Here is a 15,186-nt window from a genome sequence, read left to right as displayed (position 1 = left end):
GTAATGACTATGTACTACTGAGCATTGCTGCTCCCGCTGGAGGCGCTGACTGTTATTTAATGTTTCATGATTTTTTAATTTAAAATTTCGACACACACCTTGTGGGATTACGTGACACACCGGTTGAGAACCAGTGCTATAAGTCTTACGATGCTTATGCATAACATGGTTTGGAAGGCTAAAAATTAAACACACAGCGTTTTTTAAACAGGTTTGTCGTCCGAAGCATATATTTGTTACCCTTTATCGTTCTATAGAAACCGGAAGCTGCACACTTGCGGTTTTAAGCGTAGATCTGAGCTCGTTCGTGGCTAAGTGGTTAGCGTACGCGTCTTTGGCGGGGAGACCCGGGTTCGATTCCCGACGGGAGCTCATATGGTTTGGATTCCACGTTAATCAGTAGGTCCACGTCTCATATAGCCTCGATGTTGAAAGGGACGTTAAAACTCAAAATCAATTCATTAACAGCAGATCTTCATAACTTGGAAATTATCGTTGTTTCTATTAAAATATTGTTTGTGAAACATTTATTACTCTTTGCTGGGCTAGGAATTATGTTTCAAATTTACCTTAAAACTAGCAGGGAAAGTGTTACCACACATTACAGTAATTGCATTCAGATCAGATTGCAACGGTAGTTTATGAGTTCGAATTGAAGTTCGTGTAGATGGCTTAAAGTGATAACTAATTAAGTTCAGCAGTTCCCAGTGTCATTGAGAGCAACGAACGAATGTATGCATGATGCGAATGAATCGTCGTGCGAGGAAGTCCACACGAGAACTTATAAAAGAACAGAAGAAATCGTGACCTTCATGTTTGAGGGAAATATGAAAGAAACCCATGCAACATCACGCCTTTCTTTATAAACACGGTGACGCATCAGTCCCGTTTCCTTATTCATCGAAAGAAAACTTAGGAATGCAAAGCTCTAAATAGAATTTCCTTTATGTTCTGAATGAAGGGTCTCTATAACGAGGAAATGTCACGTTTGCATAGAATTTCGGCCATTTATATGTTTTTTCCTAAATATTCGTGTATATATAAAATATCCCCAAAATATATTCATTTCTCTAAAGCATACCGGTGTTTTCTTGATAAAGGAAAGTGACTTTACTTTCATGTTGTAAAATTACAACAGATTTACGAACTATAGGCACCCAATACTGAAACTGGGTATAATAGAATATAAACAGAAAGAAGGCTCGAGACTGTTTGTTATCTGCTTCTCGCAGAGGCAGGGGTAATCTAGAGCAATCAAATCTTGTACATACATAAATCTTCGTCAGATCTAATCGCGTACGATGAGTTTTTTCGATTTTTGGCTTGAGGGTGTCGAGAGGTCAACATTATGCAAGTTTCTTCTCGGTTATTTTCGAAATGCCTTGGTAATATGCAACCCGCATTACCTCTGTGATTTGAGGGCTTACATAACATCACAGGATAAATACCGAGAAAAGAGTGGACATTACTTTAAGGACATTCCCCTCTCTCTCTCTATCTAAGGTTGTGAATTAAGACCTGGCAAAACGGGTGCTTACAGCATATATATATGCTGGTCTGGGTCCGCGGGATCCCTGGTTGATTGAGCTGATTTTGTGTTTAATGTCTCTTTCAGCTGCGAGGCTATATGTGACGGGACCTACTGATTAGCGTGGAATCTGAAAACATGAGCTTCCGCTGGCAATCGAACCCGGATCTCCCACACCAAAGGCTCGTACGCTAACCGTTTAGCCACATTCAGGGTCACTGGTTGGATCCCAGCTCGTGCCAAGTGGACTCAGTGGTAGACAAACACTATGTGTTTAAGTTTTCTCGGTACTTTTCAGTTTCTTTCCACTTTAGTAATTCCAACATTATCATCCATCTCACCATCATCGAAAGTGGTATTTTGAACCACTTCCAGTTTTGGTTTACATGGAAAGATGAGAGTGGAGGTCGAATCTATTTCTGGGAAACCTGAGAGTCTCCTCTTGGTTATATGGTTAGTCTACGGCGAGGGAGACCCGTGTTTCATGTGGTTCGGATCCATGATTAAGCTGTGGGTCCACATCTTTCATAGCCTCGATGCTGAAAGGGACGCTACATTCCAAGTCAACACATTACATACACAAGAAGTACAAATGCTAGTTCATCAAAATGTACCTCAAATGCACCCTAAATTATCTAATTGTGAAAGATCCGGCAAAACGTTATTGCCTTCTTCACCACGTATCTTTTTATAAAACTAATGTCGTCTGTGTAACTACATCCCTTTGATTTTGATTATCTTCTTCCGAACCTTTCTATTAAATCAAGCATCTTTTATAAATGCTAGTGTTTATCCACAGAAGATGTTTGTCTGATGTGACAAAGAAGGCATCGAGTGCTGTGAATAGCCTCTGAGAAGTGTTTGCACTTGCACCACTGTTGACATTTATTCCTAACAAATTACAAGACAACTTGTTATAGTGATCATGAAAAAAGACCACGAAGATTGTGCCGTGTTGTTGTAATACGATAATGCATGGTCGCACTGAGTATATTATTTAAGAGTGTTGGTGGAAGTTATTTCACATCTCCCTTACTCCCTCGATCTTGCAGCTTTGGGTTCCCAATTATTCCATCCCTATTCAGCATCTTCATTAAGGAAATTCCCCGAACGATAACGTTGTTCAAAATTGTCGTGATGGCTTCTCTCTTATCTGCAAATCAGATTACTTATTCAGGCACAAAAAAAAAAAAAAAAAAAAAAAAAGTATATACTTAGCAGACAATAAGGGATATTATAATTATTTTCTGTTTGTCTCAAAATCTCAACTTTTGCACCAATTCAATCTTAAAATTTGTCACAATGTTGATTAGTCAATATGATTTACAGCATCATTAAAAGATGCAACACTTAAAATCTTGAATTTGTGACCTTTGGGTTCAATTCAATACAAATTAGAATATTGCCTCGCCAATCTGCATGAACAACAGCCATAATTATCAGTAGCGAAATAAATAGAATTTTTAGAAATGATAAAAAAAAAAAAATCAAAAGATTGCGATCTTGGCCAATAATTAGATCAGAGGCCACAAAATTTTTGAACGGGCCCCTAAATCGAGTTGAAGTAATAGTTTGGGTTTGGCTACACTGTATGTAGTTCTCAAGGCCTACGAGAAAACTGACTGAAATATATCGGATCATTTGATCCAGTAATAGAATTTCTTACCTTACGTACTCGGTTCAATGATTTTTTATCATTTCAACATACTCTTGTGTCTTCTTCAGTAATGCATATCTAGTCACAAATCAATAGAAAGTGGTTATTAGTTTTCTGGAATTTTGTATATATTTGTTTCCGATGTTTCAGTCCTCTAGGAAATCGTAACATACATAAGACATTAGAATATATCGAAATAATATAACAAAGATGCATTCAACCGGATACTAAAAGATAAATTCTATGATTTTTTTAATAGGTGTCCTGTAGTATCAAGTCCACATTATCTAAATAATTTACTAACGAGAATCAAGGTTATATTTATAGCCTTAACAGAACAAAGAAAAAACCTTCCAGCTTAAAATGGTCCAGAATGACTTTCCAGTTATTAATACGCAACGAAGCACATTTTACGATCTAAGCAAGGTATACAAAACGTGTCTACGAAAGAGTTGCTGGGAGATTGCACCTGTACGAGATTATATACATATATATTCACACACATACATACATCGATTTTGTGACCTAGAAAATGACGTCAGAAGAGTTTGACGAAGTTTGTTGAAAGAAGCCTTATGAAGTCGCACTCTCCACCCTGAACGCAAACAGTTTAAACGGAAACAACCCTCACTAGTAATAAATTTAACGAGGAACTCTTGATTTTTTTTTCTTTTTTCCTTTTAATTTTTCGCTCTGAATGACTAAGCATTACATATACAGATACTTGTTCCACGTTCTTATTACGTATCTAATGCACTTCTAATGGATTTCATAATCACATTGCACTTATCTATTTACTTTAGCATTTAATTAGTACTACTCAAAATGGAACTAATTTGTTTTGTCTAAAATTATTGTACAAATGTAACAAGTATTATTCACTTGCAGTACTCGTTAAGAAAGGAGATATATATATATTGTATGTACTAGCCTACGGTAAAGGAACGCAATTTTCCAGAAATTTTTTTACCGTTTTTTTAGACACTCTAGAATTCAGATTACATAGTGAATTGAAGTACTTTTTCGAACAAGCTACTTTATTTAATAGGATGCATATTAAATGCTCATTTATTTATTCACTAACATAATCCCAGATACAGCTGAAAACAAGTTTACACTGGAATATCAAATAAATCTATAAGATGAAACAATAAATGCAATAATAATAATAATAATAATAATAATAATAATAATAATAATAATAATAATAATAATAATAATAATAATAGTTTGAGTGATAACAACAAAGGTCGACAATAACTGACTAAAGTTTATCCACTGAAATAACGTAGTGCAGAGTTATAATGCAGCTTCAGAATTAAATAAATCTACGACTGTATGTGACATTTCGTTTTATAGTTTATGAAACCTGTAGAACAGAGAGCGTTGAACTATGGAAAGCCTAGGTCGTACTGTATGAAAAAGGCATGTGTTACGTGCTTGAAGGGAGTTCGGAAATACAATTCTCAACGTAGCGTTTCGGACCTGAGTTGACCTTGTGTAAGTTTATACAGATATCTGAGGTCACAGAGGATTAGAAAATACTTACTACAAAAAACTATTTCATTGTCAACGTTTCGGCAAAAAGTTTTGTCTTCCTCAAATATTGCTTTTGCTGTAACTTAGTTGATATTTTCAATATTTTCGGAGTGCTTTTCAAAAGGTTAAAAAACAAATCTCCATGTAACTTCGCAGTAAAAAAAACAAAAGATCATGATTCAAAAGTCTATTGGTAGATGACGTCAAAATCTCTGACTATTGTGCTTTTGTCTACGATGCATGACCTTTATACATAGTTAGCTATGAGTCACAAAGGAATATTTATTTTTGAAATCGATTGCCATAACTAACGCTCTACCTTAGCATAACAATGGTTAAGAAACAAAGAAATTACGTTATGAAAAGTTCTTCCATTTTCCCCGTCTTCCTCCTTTATATCGAAACGTAGAACAACTATATGTTTCGGCAAATAAAAACTGGAGCACCACTTGGAAGAATTTTTTGTCTATATACTTAACAAAATTTGAAAATAGTTTAATTGGGGCATTTTATACGGAAAACTACAAGGTAGTCAGCCATAGCCTTCATATGAAAGTACAGTCACGGTCAAAATTTTCTTGGGATGATTATTTTGGTTGCATTTTGTTATTTCGTCACGGATAGGTATTGTCAAAGGCACTTTTAACATGTGTATGCGATGGTATTTTTGTAGTGGTCAATTCTTTGATTTTACATTTACTGTCTCAAAGCACACACTAATTACGTTGAACTGCTGCAATATGTCTAACTTTACAAAAAATCACATCCTCTCGGACAACACCTTACTTTAATTAATATTTATGTCCTCCATATAAAATCGTTAAAAAAGACTAAGCTTTAGAAATGTTTACGTGGAGAAGAATGGAGAGAAATAGCTGCGTCGAGGGGAAAAACGAATAAGAGGGTCTAAAGAGCAATTATATATATTATTAAGAAAATGAAGAAAAACTGTTTAGGATATTGGCTCAGAAGGAACTTTATCATGAGGGACATGTTAGAAGGTTTAGCGGCAGGAAAGAGATGGATGGGGGCAAAGGAAACTACAATTAATGGACAATATAAGAACAGAAAAATCGTACATAAAGACAAAGAGGTATAACCGTGGAGCATAGAAGCTTCTCAGTTGTGGAACGTGACCTGCCAATAAGGAAGAATGATAAAATACATATGATGATGATTATTATTATTATATCTGTAGACAACCCTAATTTTATTAATTTATTAGGATTACGCAGTCGATAGACAACCCTACTTTTATTATTTATTAGGATTACGCAGTGGAATGTTAGCATATCCGCCCGTCCGTCCAAACAACTCTAGAATGAACGTGAATTTTATTTTTTTAAATTTTTTTTAATTTTTTTTTTAATAGAGTGTATATATTGGCCGAGCTCATATTATGGAGTCCATCTGTTAACATACTTCAAGGGTAAAAGCGACATTAACTGCAGCTATCCATTTGTCGTTTCAAATCTTTGACATTCGCTAGGCTCTATGCAACCTGTATAACGACAAAGAAATGCTGGTTGCCTATATTACAGGGATATAGAATGACGTGACCCTCATTATTACCGTATTTGGAAGGAAAAAAAACTAAAATGAAACGTAAATCTTTCCGTTTTATGTCCCACGTTTATGCCAGTTAGGCTAAAGGAGACTGTGATGATGAGAAATGAAGGCAATGGTGGAATGAATAAAGTGGGAGGAACTCATACACACGGTGTTTGTCCACCACACAGTTAACTTGGCGCAAGCTGGGATCGAACCAGGAATCCTATGCGCCAGAGGTGAACGCTCTACCACTAAGCCACCGCGGCCCCCGTATTTGAAAGATTTTACTTATGTATTTTTTATAAATTACCAAAAGAAAGGGCATAAGTGAAACATTGAGAATTTTCACCTCAAAATTAGAAAAAGCTGGAGTTAGAGCTCTGATTTATTACATACTCTTGAAATCAGTCATGAATAGGGGTTGAATTTACCCCTAAGCAAGTGTCCTGGTGTGACTTTCGCACAAAAAAAGGAAATATGGCGTGTTTTCTTTAAGGATTAAAAATCTATATAAAAAAAAATAATATAAGTGACCTCTTGAAACTCTTGAACTATCTGACCGACCTCGATCAAATTTTCAGTATAGATGAAGTTCGGGCCTGGGATAGTTATCATTAATCTTTGACGGTGCAACTTAGGGGAAGGGGAGATATATATATATGAAAAATGATCGAAAATAACCGATATTAGTGCTGAATCCATAGTTTTCGGCGTCGCTGAGACGAACAGTGACACTTCCGATGCTGTTTAAATTCAAATTCATCCTCTCAACTTGAAGGCAGAGATATGTAAAAATGACCGATATCAGAAAGTGCTTTAGTAATATTAAAAAGTGACTAACTAACGAAACATATTGCAATTTTTTCATATTTTAACCCAGCGAAGCGGGTAATTGACACGTTATTACTCCTTACTTGGGATTGAAATCAGTCAAGGATAAGAAGAGTGAAAAAGGATATTTCGCTCGCCGCTATTGTGCAGGACGCAACTAGTTTAATACTGTTACTAATTAAATAACACAGGTGGATGTTATACTATTATTTTAATAAATTAAATACAGAAAGAAAGGAGTATTACTTGTTCACTGCTTATTACAGCGAATCATTGCATTCAGCTCGACAGAATGCACCCTTACGAAGGCCTCTAATACCGAGCATAACCTAATACTGAAATGCACCAAGCACTGTACACATCAACTGAATAGAATTGATAACGTATATGGAATGACCAAAATAACAAAAGAACTTAAAGGAAATAACTCCCTGATGATAATTGTTCAGTCGCTTACAAAGATGTTTTGCTTTTACGGCTTCGATTGATACAGCTAATAAAATCTTATGTAAGTCTCCTGACATTAAACACTATGGCAATAAAAGTACCATATGGAATAAGATTATCTGAGTGGTCTGACTCAGAAAATTACAATTAGAAGAGCAGAGCACGGATAATAATAATAATAATAATAATAATAATTGAAAGAAGAAGACCGACTATAAAGAACTTTCTCAATGGAACTTGCAACATTTGACATTTCATCAAATGCTTTCGAGTTCAGGCTTCATGACAAATTACACACATTGTTAAAAACATTCCAGGAAAGCGTAACAATGATGTCATCCAGTGGTGCTTATAGCATGATAATGTTTCTGTAATTTATTACGTATCCTCTTTCCAGATCAATAACTCCAATACAAGGAAATTAATAATATATTTCTTTGTGTGTGTGTGTGTGTTATATGCTATATGCGGCTTTGTTTACGGTATTGAAAGTAATGTGCTGACCTATGCTGTACACAGATATTGTGTTTTTTTTATGTACGTTAAAAAAAAAGCGCTCACTCCACACCGAGATGTCACGACGACACGATCTTATAGATATCTTGATTGTAATTTTCAATTGCCATGAAAAGAGAAAAAACAGTCACAACTATAAAAGAGGATAATATGCACTAATACTAAGACACGACAAAAAGAAATAAGTCCTGGTTGGATGGGTAAATGTTAAAAATAAATCCTTAACTTTCGAAAATTCATCTGGTACTTCTCATACAAGTGTCGTCCTGCTGTGGTTGAACAAGCAGTCGGCTGGAAAAACACACAGTGTCACAAAGGCAACCGACCTATCTACACGATACTTTCTCCACAGAAAAAAAAGAATTCTACATTGTATCTTTTATCAAAAAAAAAAAAAAAAAACTCTTTATAAAAGAATTATACTTGTTATTTTTTGTTCCTCTTTATCGTTATTATTACTTTTTCTTGCTTTTCTTTTCTATAAGGGAATAAAAAAACTTAATTCAGCATTACAACATTTTTCATTAATATAAAGATGATGATGATGATGTATTGAAAGTTTAATTGATTGGAAGGAGGAAATAATGGGGACGTCGGCAACTTCTCCGCTTATTAACGTTACCCCCGCTACAACACGGACTGCCAGAAGTGCTGGAAGAGACTAAGGGTAAAGTGACATAACTAAGGGGAAGCAAAGAGAGCTTGTGCCCCGGGCACCGGATTGCGGGGACGCAAAACTTGGCTAATATTTATTTTCACTATAAAGCAAAGAAAGGAGTTTTAGGAAACTAAAGATCATAAAAAATACCTCAGAAACTGGACAGGACAAAAACTCAACTGTGGGATCATACCCATAAAGCATAAGTTAGCTTATTATCTTTTAAGGACCCTGCAAAAATCTTTGCAGCCGAAAGAGACCGCAAAGTTAAATTTTAGTTCCACCTCTTCGTGATTTTATTTAACTTACATCGATTTAAGAGATTTGCAAAATGTCCGAGTATAATACTCGAGATAACCGCTTTCTATTCTAAAGCAACAGACTGTTGATTCATTCTACACATATACACATCCCGATATAATTCCAAAAGCATTCTGATTTGCAGTTATTATGAAAAGAATATAAGAATATATCAAGCATGCAACTGTCTGATTATTTGACAAACAAATACTAATTAGTTTGGTGTTTTATCTTGTACTAAAAACTAAATTATGTACTGCAATTTTAAAATCAAGCTTTACCATCTGAATAGGAGAATTACTGTGTGATGCCAATATCAGGTGTAGTCGGGGAGCGTTTTGGTTTGGTTGGTTAGGAGAGGGCGCTAAGGCGAGCTTTTGCCCCGGCCGACAATTACCCTAGTTGCGTCGCTGTGTACAAAGTCAAATACAGACGGTCAAGTGTACTAGGCAATCCGTGACGTTCTCTGAGATCTGAGTATTCACAACATTCTACACGAATGAGCCGAATACTCGGTCTTGAAAATTCAGTGCATTCTACAAGAATGTTCAGAATACTCGGTCTTGAAAATTCAGTACATTCTACAAGAATGTACCAAACACTCGATCTTGAAAATTCAGTACATTCTACAAGAATGTGCCGAATACTCGGTACTGAAAATTCAGTACGTTCTACACGAATGTGCCGAATACTCGATCTTGAAAATTCAGTGCATTCTACAAGAATGTGCCGAATACTCGGTATTGAAAATTGAGTACATTCTACAAGAATGTGCCGAATACTCGGTATTGAAAATTCAGTATTCTTCAAGAATGGGCCGAATACTCGGTATTGAAAATTCAGTACATTCTAGAAGAATGGGCCGAACACACTGTCTTGAAAATTCAGTACATTCTGCACGAATGTGCCGAATACACGGTATTGAAAGTTTGAATATTACATTATGCATTCGTAATGCTGTTGAGATTAGAGGGTTAGTATAATGCTCATTAATCTGACCGTGGAACACTGCTAAAATAAAACTAAATGATTTTCTCCTTGACAAATCTAAATACTTAAATATTTCTTTAGTTTCAAATATTCACTTGTCTTACTGACGTTATTGCGTAGGAAATGGTGGGTGAGCGGAGATGGAAGAATCCAAATTTTAATTTTGGCTGTGTACACTGTAAAAAACCTCCTTCACGTGGTGTAGCCTGACACTGTTGTTACTTGTTCGTTAGTCCGTTATTAAAAATCTCTTACCGAAGAGACGTTTCACCTAAAACGATACTATATTTTTTTATACGTTGATAATCTGCACCTTCTGATTGGATTTTACATCATGATTGCACTCAACATCACGAGAAGAATGTTAAGAACAACTTACCTTGGAAGACTTGGGGATCTTCTGGAAGCTGGATTTCCCGTTTATTAATACGTTGGCTCCTTCGAACAAGACATTACAAGGTGATGGCGGTGACAGTTCCGTGTCTGGGTCGAAATCCGATGATTCTCCAACTGTGTTGTTCAAACTGAATCCTTCACTCTTCTGCAACGAAGAAACAAATTTTATGTAACCACTGAACATTCAAGCATCGTACGAATGAAGTCAGCAATGAATATTTATCACTTCTAACATAATCACTTCACTTAATAAATAACTATAGACTACATTACAATTAAAAAAAAAAAAAAAAAAAAAAAAAAGAAAAGAGATGAAGTACATTGCATTAGGAATAATACGAGAAATTTATTTCCCTGACTTCTCCCTGACCTTTGTCAGGAAGTTCCCTGACTTTCATGACAGGTGTCGGATGACTGAACGGTGAATATTTATATACGAGAACATTTATTCTATTGAGACAAATAGTAATAAATTGTTCATACGTACATTCCACTTACTTCCCACAAAAATCTGAGCATCGTCCGATAGTGTGATCATTAAAATAAACCAATAAAAACAAAATTGCATGTGGAAGAAAAAACAGCAATAAAATAGGTATTATAATGGTTGGCTAAGCTGAAATTAGTGTACCAGTATAATTAACGTTAGAAAAAAATATATTTTATAAAATTTCCCTGACTTTCCCTGATTTCCAGTCTTTTTTCCTGAGGTTCCCTGAATTGCACTATTTTCCCTGACTTTCCTGATCAGCCCGATGACACAACTTTCTTTGTCTTTCTGCAATGAGCTTTTGTAAGTCAAAAATTTTCAGCAGAAGAAACATTTGTGATTGTTAAAAAATACGCTTTACGCGACGTAAAAAGCAGTTCAAACTATATTTATGCGTGTCGTCCGTGCATTTAAAACAGCTACACATAGCAGGCATGTTTTTATACTTTTCTATTGGCTATTTTATTTCTTCCTCTGACAATTTTTCTGCATAGTTGCGGCAAATTTTCTGCGATCACATCGCAGATTGCGGCATGTTTTGCTATGGGGTTGATCAGCATGTACTCTGAATAATGATAATAATAATACTGAAATTGAAAATATCACTATCATGCGTAAGGGACTGATTGATTGATCTTGAGTTTAATGCCCCGTTCAGCATCGAGGCTATATGAGACGTGGACCTACAGATTAACGTGGAATCCGAAACACATGAGCTTCCGCTTATGCATAGGAGAATTGTTGCTTCTATTATTACAGTAAGTTAAAATGCAATATATATGTTTTAATTTTTATTAAAAGTTTTACGAAGTAGCAGTGAAACGAAGAGAGAGAGAGAGAGGAAATTAGCAACACATTAAGGAAATAAAGAGACAAAAGTCCCAAAAAGGCGGAGAGAAGACGCCGATAACTGATTTCTAATTCCATCTGGACGCAAATTTGACACACGGGATACTTTCTCAAAGCTCCATTTTTTCACTCTAATATATATATATATATATATATATATATATATATATATATATATATATATATATATATATATATATATATATATATATATATATATATATATATATATATAAAGCACACTTAAAAATCCTAACTTTAATCATCATATAGCAGAATGCTGTGGAATCTAGTAACCGACAGAAATACTTTGTACGGTGGATAGAAATTAAATGAAAATGAAATCTTTCGGTTTAACGTACCACGATTAGGCTGCTTAGGATAAGGGAGACAGATTATCAAAGCAAGTGAAGGATAATGGAAGAATTGGTGGAATGAATATGTAAAAGAAAACGAGAGTACCCTGAGAAAACTCATAGGTACGATGTTGTCTATTACAAACTTACTTGGCTGGAGATTGAAGCAAGAGCCCCACGCAATGCAGGTAAGCGCTATACCACTGAGCCACCGTCACTCCGTACGGTGAAAAGATGGGAGGTAACACAGAGGAAGATAAAGAACACTGTAATGTAAGTTTTCGAATCTTACACAATTCTTTATAATTGATAGAAGATAGAAAATCTCATAAAGTTTACATTTTTATTTATGGAGGATGCTGAAAATTTGACACTATTTCCCTGCAAAATTTAGTTTTATATATGAATAAATTCAGCTTAGGTTTCCCTAATGGGTGTTTGATAAATTTGTGTGTATGTAACTCTTGTTATTTGACAAGAGAATCAGAATGGTTCCAAATAGTTTTAAAATCTGACTATGGGAATATAGGAATACTTTCACAGTATCTCACGAACAAATAATATAGAAGTAGGTTAATGCAAACCTAACCTAACCTACACTCAACTAACCTAAATTTACATTTACGTGTAGCTTCTTTTTGGGTAAATTAGCTTCAGCTCTTTCAATTGTCCGCACTCCTATGTCATGCTATGTGAGTCATTACATATTATATATATATATATTATATAAAATATTTCATATCAGCTTGTTTCTCTCACCAAGTACAGCAGATGCCCGATATAATGCGGCTGCTGGAGAACATTCTCTATGCGCATGTTATAACTTACAGTGGACTATCAAAATGTATCCGTAGAAGTGACAACAATCGGCCCCGAAGAGATAAAGGCAGGAAACATTCGTGAAGTAATAAATTACAATATTATACAGTAATATAAAGTATAGTCTAACGGTAAAATTGTACTGCAGAACCGTTCTTTGCAGAGTTTGTACTGTTTTAACTCATCTTTCAAAAGTAAGGATTTTATTTTATACAGGTATTAATGTATTTTTTAGGGAGGCAATTTCCCCCGTGTTACATCCGAATCTGCGACATATCGAACTGTGCTACTTCGGGATTCTACTATATAACGCTTTAAAAATAATAAAAGAGTAAAATAAAACTGCTCCAGGTTTTCTTTACCGTGACCTGCCTGTTTATTCATAAAGTCTCAGGTCTAGACTCAGGAAAGGCCTACAGAAATAGCACCTAATTTTATATTATTCCCTTCCTACCATTTGATGCTTGTTGCGGGATTGCCGAGTCTATAAATCAGAGATGCAAATAACCACTCGCCCGGGGCGAGTGCTTCATTGGTGCGGGCGACTTTTTAATATCACTATTATTTATTTCAAAGATATGTAAATGATTTCTATTGTGGGATGTAGGCTAGCAGCTTTTAGCTTGGGCTAGTAAGATTTTGCTGCTTATTTGCATCCCTGCTATAAATACAAAACTAAAAGAAATGAAATCTTTCAGTTTTACGTCCCACGATTATGCCGGCTAGGCTAAAGGAGACTGTGATGATGAGTAATGAATGGAATGGTGGAATGAAGAAAGTGGGAGGAAACGGGAGAACCCCGAGAAAACTCACACATACGGTATTTGTCCACCACAAAGCTCACTGTGCGAGCTGGGATCGAACCAAGGACCTCATTCGCCAGAGGTGAACGCTCTACCACTAAGTCACCGCGGCCTCTTCAAAACTAAAAACTCAGTTTGCAAACTTACTCTTTTATTTACTGCGTCTAATATAATGTAAAATGTAATATTAATTTTATTGTTTCGGCGTCCAATGCCGCCTTCCTCAGCAGGTCTGAGCAACTCATCTTGCTTCTCGGAATTTTATCTTATCTTGTTCTAAGGTGTGAGAAGAGTTGCACGTGAATTTCCCATATCTGCTGAAGAAGGTGCCAGCGAATACCAAAACAGTACATCCAATAGTAGTCCTTACATTGAGTATTAGATGCAGTAAACTAAAGATTCGGGTTTTGGTTGGATAGATTGCAGCGAGGCTATATGAGACGTGGTCCTTGAGTCAATCCATATCCATAAATAATTAAAAAGAGGATTCTTAAGGTGATCCCATCAGTCACATTTAAGCTACCTTAACTGCTTGTTTTCAAGCTGCCTTTTTTTTAAAAATAAGGCATGTCTTGGACTATTTACATAACACGTTTATTAAAGAACGTCACATCTTTGTCGTCACTCAGAAACCAGAACCTGCGTGGAAATTCGATTCTGATGTTTCTCAGTGTCAAAATACAGATACACCAACAACAAAGAAGAAGAAAAAAGTATTCCCTTTGTTGTGAAAGCGACATTTTAATTAACACTTATTCTGGGGCAGTTCTCACATCGAGGCTTCTTTCTACTGTAACTAAGTTTATGTTCTTTCCCTCCGTACGTTTGTCTTTTACAATTAGAAATCTCATCAACGACACAACGAAAGTTATTGTTCAATTTGACACGTCACACATCGCATATAATCCAGTCACTTCCTTTTATCCGCATCCAGGTGTCAATTTCCTACATTATTTGAGAAGTACAATCAACAAATAACATCAGCCACATACACAAAAATATAAAAGGTCTGTGCACCGGACCCCCAGGGTAAGATTTTGATGTATTCTGTCACACAGAATCCAAATTTCAAAATCACAGGGCGACTGATTGGGTCAAATTCCATTTTATGGGCGAAAAACTTAGCGATTTTTGGATATGGAAGATACACATAATAGGCTACAGCTAAGCAAAGAAACAAAAAGTTCGGTGTAGCAGGCCCCACGGTATGAATTCGATGTATTTTGTTGCACAGGATGCAAATTTCGAAACCCTAGGACGTCTGACCATGTCAATTTTGTTTTATGGGACAAAAATGTGTGTTTTCTCTTTCCAAGATTGCTCAAACTTTTCGTCCATACAAAAAAATTAACACGATGAGTCGTCCTGGGGTTTCGAAATTTGGATTCTGTGCAACAAAATACAAGGTCTGTATGATAAGTAATGAGACTCGCCGCGCCGCGGCGCGCGTGTCGCT

At 35.7% G+C, this 15,186-nt stretch overlaps 1 protein-coding gene across 2 annotated transcripts in view; it reads right to left on the bottom strand.

Moving 5' to 3' along the window:
- The window catches only part of bif (protein phosphatase 1-binding protein bifocal), a 230,892-nt gene that overhangs the window by 154,115 nt on the left and 61,591 nt on the right, over nucleotides 1-15,186 (bottom strand). For both annotated transcript variants that reach the window (XM_081764085.1, XM_081764084.1), the window contains exon 2: nucleotides 10,397-10,558. In XM_081764085.1, the coding sequence (XP_081620211.1) occupies nucleotides 10,397-10,558 (162 nt within the window). The remainder of the gene's footprint in view (nucleotides 1-10,396; nucleotides 10,559-15,186) is intronic.

The sequence above is a fragment of the Thermobia domestica genome, chromosome 7 (assembly GCF_964235325.1).
Source record: "Thermobia domestica chromosome 7, izTheDome1.hap1.1, whole genome shotgun sequence".
NCBI lineage: Eukaryota > Metazoa > Arthropoda > Insecta > Zygentoma > Lepismatidae > Thermobia > Thermobia domestica.
The sequence above is the reverse complement of the archived record's forward strand: the minus strand, read 5'-3'. Positions and strand labels throughout refer to the sequence as shown.